The sequence below is a fragment of the Bison bison genome, unplaced genomic scaffold, assembly GCF_000754665.1.
Source record: "Bison bison bison isolate TAMUID 2011002044 unplaced genomic scaffold, Bison_UMD1.0 scf7180017864324, whole genome shotgun sequence".
In the NCBI taxonomy this organism is placed as follows: domain Eukaryota; kingdom Metazoa; phylum Chordata; class Mammalia; order Artiodactyla; family Bovidae; genus Bison; species Bison bison.
In genome coordinates, this window is record NW_011494896.1 from 1,840,729 (window position 1) to 1,848,701 (window position 7,973).

The 7,973-nt window shown below is 51.2% G+C and overlaps 1 protein-coding gene across 2 annotated transcripts in view; it reads left to right on the forward strand.

The window, feature by feature from the left end:
• ME3 (malic enzyme 3, NADP(+)-dependent, mitochondrial) overlaps positions 1-7,973 on the forward strand; it is a 227,795-nt gene that overhangs the window by 173,649 nt on the left and 46,173 nt on the right. For both annotated transcript variants that reach the window (XM_010853159.1, XM_010853160.1), the window contains exon 6: positions 2,664-2,767. In XM_010853159.1, the coding sequence (XP_010851461.1) occupies positions 2,664-2,767 (104 nt within the window). The remainder of the gene's footprint in view (positions 1-2,663; positions 2,768-7,973) is intronic.

Consider the following 7,973-nt stretch of genomic DNA (forward strand, 5'->3'; position numbering starts at 1 on the left):
ATAAAGAAAGCTGAGTGCCAAAGAATTGATGCTTTTGAACTGTGGTGTTGGAGAAAACGCTTGAGAGTCCCTTGGACTGCAAGGGAGATCCAACCAGTCCATCCTAAAGGAAATCAGGCCTGAATATTCCTTGGGAGGACTGATGCTGAAGCTGAAACTCCAATACTTTGGCCACCTAATGCAAAGAACTGACTCACTGAAAAAGACCCTGATGCTGGGAAAGACTGAGGGCAGGAGAAGAAGGAGATGACAGAGGATGAGATGGTTGGATGGCATCACTGACTCAATGGACATGAGTTTGAGCAAGCTCCAGGAGTTGGTGATGGACAGGGAAGCCTGGCATGCTGCAGTCCATGGGGTCACAAAGAGTCAGACATGACTGAGCAACTGAACTGAACTGAACAGATGAAAAGAAGGCTCCCAGAGGTGACATGATTTACCTGAGGTCACATAGCTAGTCTGTACTGGAGCTGAGACTTGACACCGAGCCCCTTGAGGGCAGGACTCATGACATGCTTGCCTCTGAATCCTGCAGGAGCAGTCCAGATGGAGATTTGAAGATAACACAAAACCTTGGCCCCAAGGAGCTCATATTTAGGGATGTGTGTGCTAAGTCACTTCAGTTATACCTGACTTTTTGTGACCCAATGGACTGTAGCCTTCCAGGCTCCTCTGTCCATGGGGATTCTCCAGGAAAGAATACTGGAGTGAATTGCCATGCCCTCCTCCAGGGTATCTTCCTGACCCAGGGATCAAACCTTTGTCTCTTATGTCTCCTGCATTGGCAGGCAGGTTCTTTACCACTAGCGCCACCTGCGAAACATATTTGGGGAAGGAGGACACAAAAACATAATTTCCAAAAACCTTAACACATAAAATTGTGTCCTATTTCTTCACCAGGTGCTTTTTCCTGCTTTTACCTCCAGCTCCCAGTCTTTCTTTGTGTTGACTCCTCAGCCTGGAGGGCCCAGCCTGCCTGGCAAAATCTGTCATTTTTTTTAAACTTTTTATTTTGTATTGGGATGTAGCTGATTAACAATGTTGTGATAGTTTCAGGTGAACAGTAAAGAGACTCAGCCATGCGTATACATATATCCATTGTCCTCTAAACTCCCCTCCCATCCAGGCTGCCACTTGGCATTGGGCAGAGTCCCATATGCTCTACAGTAGGTCTTTGTTGGTTATCCATTCTAAATTCAGCAGTGTGCACATGTCCATCCCAGACTCCCTAACCACCCCTCCCCCAAGTCCTTTCCCCTTCTCTGCTCATCTTTTAATGCCTGACCATTTATCCCATGTCATCATCCCCACTTGTCCCTGGTGGGAACTACTCCACTCCTTCTCTGCTACCATGGACCGCACTTTGTGCTGAAGGAATGTCTCTCTATCTGTAGTCAAGTTTACTGACTCATCAGCCAACCTGCAGTGGACTGAGCACCTTGAAGGCAGAGACCATCTCTTACCCACAAAGCCTCTGAGAGACCCAAGGGCAGCAGGCCATTAGAGGGTCAGTAAAGGGTCAGGAAATGTGTCGTGCATGGATGAGCCCGCAGCTTCTGTGTAGGCGTGTGTGTGAGGGGGTACAGGAGAGGCGGGGGGGGCCGTCAGCCAGTGCAGACACAGAAGATGGGGCACCTGACACGGGGCTGCTTACGGCAGGCTTCTTTCCTGGATGGAAAATGCTGGCTGTATCAGTCTCTCCTTGTGTCCCCAGGGCCTGGCACAGTGCCAGGCACATCATGGGTATTCAGTAAGCGTTCATGGGAAGGACAGGAGGGAGGAAGGGAAGGCTTCCTAATTTGAGTCCAGATCAGTGACTTTGGTTGAGACCCAGTACCTCGATTCAGATGTTGCCTGTGGCAGTTCTTAACGGGGTCAATATTTGACCCCTAGGGAGACATTTCAGCTCAGTTCAGTTCAGTCACTTCAGTCACGTCTGACTCTTTGCGACCCCATGGACTGCAGCACACTAGGCCTCCCTGTCCATCACCAACTCCCTGGAGTTCACTCAAACTCATGTCCATTGAGTCAGTGATGCCATCCAACCATCTCATCCTCTGTCGTCCCCTTCTCCTCCTGCCCTCAATCTTTCCCAGCATCAGGGTCTTTTCAAATGAGTCAGCTCTTTGCATCAGGTGGCAGAAGTATTGGAGTTTCAGCTTCAATATCAGTCCTTCCAACGAATATTCAGGACTGATTTCCTTTAGGAAATTTCCTTGGGGAGACATTTGGTGGTGTCTATAGATGTTTTTTTATTGTCACAACCTGGCGGGGATGGGGGGGTGCTCCTCACTTCAAGTGGGAAGAACCTGGAGACACTGCTGTGCTAAGTATTCTACAACACGCAGGTTCGCCTTCACATCAAAGAACTGTCCAGGCCAACGTGTCCATGGTATCACTGCTGAGAAGCCCTGGGATGAACCCAGAGCCGCAGCCAGAGGTTGGAAGACTGTATCAGAGAGTCTTGCTATTTCAAGCATCCTTGGTTCCTAAACTCCAGACCCCCTGCCAAGAGGTCCATGCTGCGTCAGTGGCTTCGCCTCCAGACCCTTCCAGGCAGCACCTGGGGAGCGGGAGTGAGGGACAGGCGCCCCCCAGCCCTCCTCACCACCACCTTCCTGCCAACCCGAGACCCTTCACGAGACGGATGCTGTCTGTTGCAGGAGCTGCTCAGGGACCCCCTGTACATCGGCCTGAAGCACCGGCGAGTCCGCGGGCAGGAGTATGATGACCTTCTGGACGAGTTCATGCAGGCTGTGACGGACAAGTAAGTGGGTCAGCCCACCCCTTCTGGAAGAGGACTGTTAAGAGATAGGATGACTAAGTCAACACAGGGTTTGGCAGAGACGCGTGCTTTTCCAGGTGGTCCGAAAATTCCAACTTGACCCCATGTCTTTGGAAATCTCAAAGGCAAACGGGCTCGCTCTCTCAGATAATCTTGGGGAGCTGAGAAGGGAGAGAAGGGGTGACAGCTGAAGGCCCTGTGATCAGGGGGCAGTTAAGTATCTGACTTCCTGGGAGGAAAACCCCCCTGGCCAGCTGCTCTGGGTTCCTGGCAGAAATAGAGATGTTCTTAGTGTTGGGGGACAGAAGAGTGTCCTTCTGATGGAATGGCCTGCAAGGCAGCTGACCTTGTTAGCTGTCATTTTCCGGCTCCAAGGACCAGGCGGTGTTAATGAGCCACCGCTGAAGGCCACACGGGCGGGCCTGCGAGATTTACGAGGTGTCATCTCTGTGCAAGGGTGTACCACGCTGGCAGCTCCTGCCTCCCACCCCAGCCTGCCCCATCTGTCTGCCATCATTGCCACCCGCTCCCCCTACGGGGACTGGCATGCTGCTGGGATGGCACACTGGCTGTTCTGGAAACAGCCCCTGTCCTCCCATGCCGAGTCTGACAGGCCTGTCAGTCAAGACAGTCTCAGCAGCTCAGCTGGTCCCTGCAGATCTAGAGATCCCTTCTCACTGAAAACCTCCAGCCTTGCTTGCCACTCCAAGAGTGCCTGGGGAGGGCAGAGCTGTTCTGCACATCCTTGACAAGGGACTTCGTTGTCTGAGTTCAGCGATTGGCTGGAGAGAGAGCTGGGCTGGCCTCTGCAGCCCAGGACATCTCGTCTGGGTGGGCTTTGGGGGTGGACACACCCACCCCACCACTTCCAGGTCTGTGACCTTGGGCAGGTTAAGTAAGTAAGTAAGTAAGGTTGCTCAGTCATGCCCAACTCTTTGCGACCCCATGGACTGTAGCCCACCAGGCTCCTCTGTCCATGGGATTCTCCAGGCAAGAATACTGGAGTGGGTTGCCATTTCCTCCTCCAGGGGAACTTCCCGACCCAGGGATTGAACCCAGGTCTCCCGCATTGCAGGCAGACGCTTTAACCTCTGAGTCACCAGGGCAGGTTACCAAACTTTAAAGCCTGATTACCTGGATTCCTTATCCAGAGATAAGAAGAAAGCGTTTTATTGTTGCTGTGGTTTTTGTCTTTATTTTTTTAATTATTTGCTTATTTTATTTGGGGCTGTGCTGAGTCTTAGTCGCTGGGCGGGGGCTTTCTCTAATTGCGGCGAACAGGGACCACTCTCCGTTGCGATGCGCAAACTTCTGACTGCGGTGGCTTCTCATGATTCCGAGAACCGACTCTAGACACCTGGGCTTCAGCAGCTGTGATGCACTGACTTGGTTGCTCTGCGGCATGTGGGATCCTCCTGGGCCAGGGACTGAACCCCCATGCCCTGCATTAGCAGGTGGATTCTTAACCATCGGACCACCAGGGCAGTCCCTGGTTTCATTTTTGAAGATGAGGGAAAATAATAGTGAATTATATGAGGTGGGGATTGATAGCAGAGTGTGGAGTACTGGGGTGGATGGGCCAAGTAAGCCAGGGGATGAGAGTCCAGTGTCCACCTGGGCACTTCGTCCAAGATGGGAGAACAGAGCCCATCCACACAGAGGGAAGGCCGTGCGCTGGGCACAGATGCTGGCAGGTGGGTAGATGTTGTGGGGGAGTCCGTGGGAGCTCTCCTGGATGACAGGGTCATCAGCTGAAAGTGAGGATGGGGACTGAGGGGGTGCAGGTTTGAGGCATAGGAGGCAGGACCTGGAATGTCCAAACTCGGAGCTAGAAAACGGTTGCTGGGTGGCTTCATGGACCCCCTTCAGGTTACTGGCCATGAATTTAACTTAGGTCATGAGTTTAACTTACCCGTGATTTTCTCTAGTGGGTTTCCACTGTCTGAATACAGGGCAGGAAGACACAGAGAGAAGGATTCAATCAGGGTTGAGATTTTGCCAGGCAAGCGAGAGAAAGAGAAGGGAAGGGCTGGACAGTGTCCTTAAGGGGATGATTGCAATGATGCGTCATGAGGTCTAGGCCAGGGAAGAAGGGACAGATGAGGGTCTGGTGGAGAGGAGGGCTGAGAGAGTGGTATGGCCCATGGACAGTAGGTCCTGGTGAGGCCTGAGAATTACTGAGTTGGGTACCAGATGGAATAAGCAGGAAAGGGAAGAGATAATCAGAAAGTCAAGGGTTCGAAGCTGGGATTGTGAAGGAAGTATTGCTGTTGAGATGGGGCCACTGAAACAGCCCATTCAGGGGTCAGCTACATGGCCAGAGGGCTTCCCTGGTGGCTCAGCTGGTTCCTGCAACACAGGAACCTGGGTTCGATCCCTGGGTTGGGAAGATACCCTGGAGAAGGGAACGGCTACCCACTCCAGTATTCTGGCCTGGAGAACTCCATGGACTCTCTAGTCCATGGGGTCGCAAAGAGTCCGACACGACTGAGCGACTTGCACTTCACATGGGCAGACGCGAATCATCTAGAACAGAAGAGGTGAATGTCTCACCTAATTCTCCCCCGTTTAGATCATCCTGAATACCACATATGGTTCCAGACAAGATACTTTGAAGGTCACAAATTATCGTAAATGGCCTAACATGCCTTTGGAAAACAATGACCACAACAGGTATCACGGTTATTGTTCTCCCATAACCACAACAGGAGCAAAGGCTTGGCCTGGTGGGGAGCAGGGGAAAGGACTGCTGGGTCACAGGGGTATGGAACTCCCTTCAGAAACCTGCAAGGTGTTCCTACAGAGGAGGGACTGGGCTTGTTTCTGTATATTTCTTCTCTTGTTTCACCGGGAGAAGAACCAGTTGACAGAATGTTAAAGGAGGAAGTTTTCAGCTCAGAATAGATCTGAGCTAACCCGCAGTGCATTAGACGCTCTGTGAGAACCATTTCAAGCTGGGGCTCCGTGGCGTCTGGGTGGTGCTGTCATAGAAGGAAGTGAGGCATCAGTTGTCCTCTAAGAAGCCTCCCCACCTGGTGCCCATTCAGACCTCTGAAGATCCCCGTGTGGCTGGCAGGGTAGCAGATGAGAGATCTGAGGGCTTCGAGAAGTCAAGGAACCTGTCCCAGGTCACACAGCATCTGGCAGGACAGCGAGCTGACCCTGAGTCTGCTGACTCCAAGGCCAGACTGCTTTCTGCAGTTACTCGTGGATGACACACGGGAATGCGTTTGGCTTTGAGAGCACGTTTCTTTGGCTTCCTGTTTCCAGGGCTCCCTCCTTATCTAGTGAAGTCAGTAGTCATTCCGTGATTCCCCACAGAGAAGCCTTGCTATTCGTGTGAGAAGGTTAAATAAACTAGGATGTAAGAGGCTCCTTAAATTATCATTAAAATCAGTTTACAGTCTCACAGACACACTCCCACAGTCCAGGGGTAAACCCCTGGGCAGGGATGTGCGTCAGCCAAGAGGAATGTGTCCTTAAGTGGAAAAGATGAGCGGTTGACACTTGCTTATTTTAACTTTCTAATAAGCTGAAGCAGATGCTGTGGATGCTGTAGGTGGGGAGTGAGCTGGTCTCCTGGGATTATAGTAGCCCCATGATGGGGTGCCCAGCCTGGGCAGCCAATGAGTCAGCCCCCCTGAGGCCAGACACTGTGTATTTTAAGAAAGAGCCTTGGGAAACATTGATTCCTGCCTTCAACATCCTCATCTCTTTTCAAAAGTCCTGCAAGTAAAAGCTCCACCAGCTTGCTTCTACCCGCTCATCTTAAGAGTTTTTGGCAGAACAAAAAAGTTACTGTGGCTCAACTGCTGCCCTACTGGGTGGCCACTGGGGGAGACCCACGTGGGCAGAAGGAATCTCCATGTAACCTGTGAACCGCAGCAGTGAGCCACTGTGCGTGTCCAGCTCAGAGCTGACGCATAGCCTGGTGTTCCCATGGCGAAGACCAGTCCTTCATGCTCCCCACGCTCTCCCTGCCCTGCGCTGGACCCCAGAGTGATGCACCTGAGTCATGGGCTTTTCCTGATGGTTTCCACTTGTGTTTTTCATTTCTCTTACTTACAGCAGAGTCTATTCTAAGTTTGCCCCCGGAGCGCCAGTTCTGTCTGATGTTTGGCCTGGGCTGGACAGGCGTTTGATGTCTGAAGCAGCAGCTTCAGCCTTTATGCAGGCCGTGAGAGGAAGTCACCCCCATTCTCTAGCTCCCCAAACTCTAAATATAGAGATTTCTAAACTCTTGATAAGAGTCATAACAAAGAAGGGAGATATTAGATTTTTTAAAACGTGACTTTAAAAACAAGAAAGTCATCTGCGTCTTAGCTCCAAGAAAATGTCTTTTTGAGTCTCTCCATCTTTCTCTCTGGTTTTCTCTCTCTCTCTCTCACTCACACGCACACACACACACACTATTCTACACAAGAGACCTGAGGTTCATGCCATGGTGGGACTAGCATACAGTGACTTCCATCACATTCTACTGGTTAAAGTAAATCACAGGTCCACACCCAATTCCAAGGGGGAAGGATAACACAGGGGTCTGAACATCAGGAGGCATGGTTCATTGGGAGCCACCAAGGTAACAGACAACCACCCCATCCAGCCGGAGGGACAAGGAATCGGGCAGCCAGCATTACCAGAGGCTGTGCCCCAGAAATGCAAGAAGGGCAGAGAAAAAGAACAACATCCTTCCACATAGAAACAGGGAGGTGCCTCATACACAGTTGGTAGTCAGTTATTGAGTACCTGCTGTATGTAAGATGCTGTGTCAAGTGTAGTCGGCAATCCTCAGAGAAATAAACAGTCTGCTCTCAAGGATCTATGAATGCAGAGATATTCTTATCTGCCTTCTGGAGTTCAGACCTTACCTCTAAGCTTTCTCAGCCTCTGAGTCTCTTTAAGAAGAATTCTAGGGTGGGAATATAAATTTTGGAGTTACCAGTTCATAGATGGTATGTAAGGGCAAGGGCTTCCCTGGTGGCTCAGACAGTAAAGGATCAGCCTGCAATGCAAGAGGTCTGGGGTTTGATCCCTGGGTCGGGAAGATCCCCTGGAGAAGTGAATGGCTACCCATTCCAGTATTCTTGCCTGGAGAATCCTATGGACAGAGGATCCTGGTGGGCTGCAGTCCATGGGATTGCCAAGAGTCAGACACGACAGAGCAACTAACACACACACACACATAAAG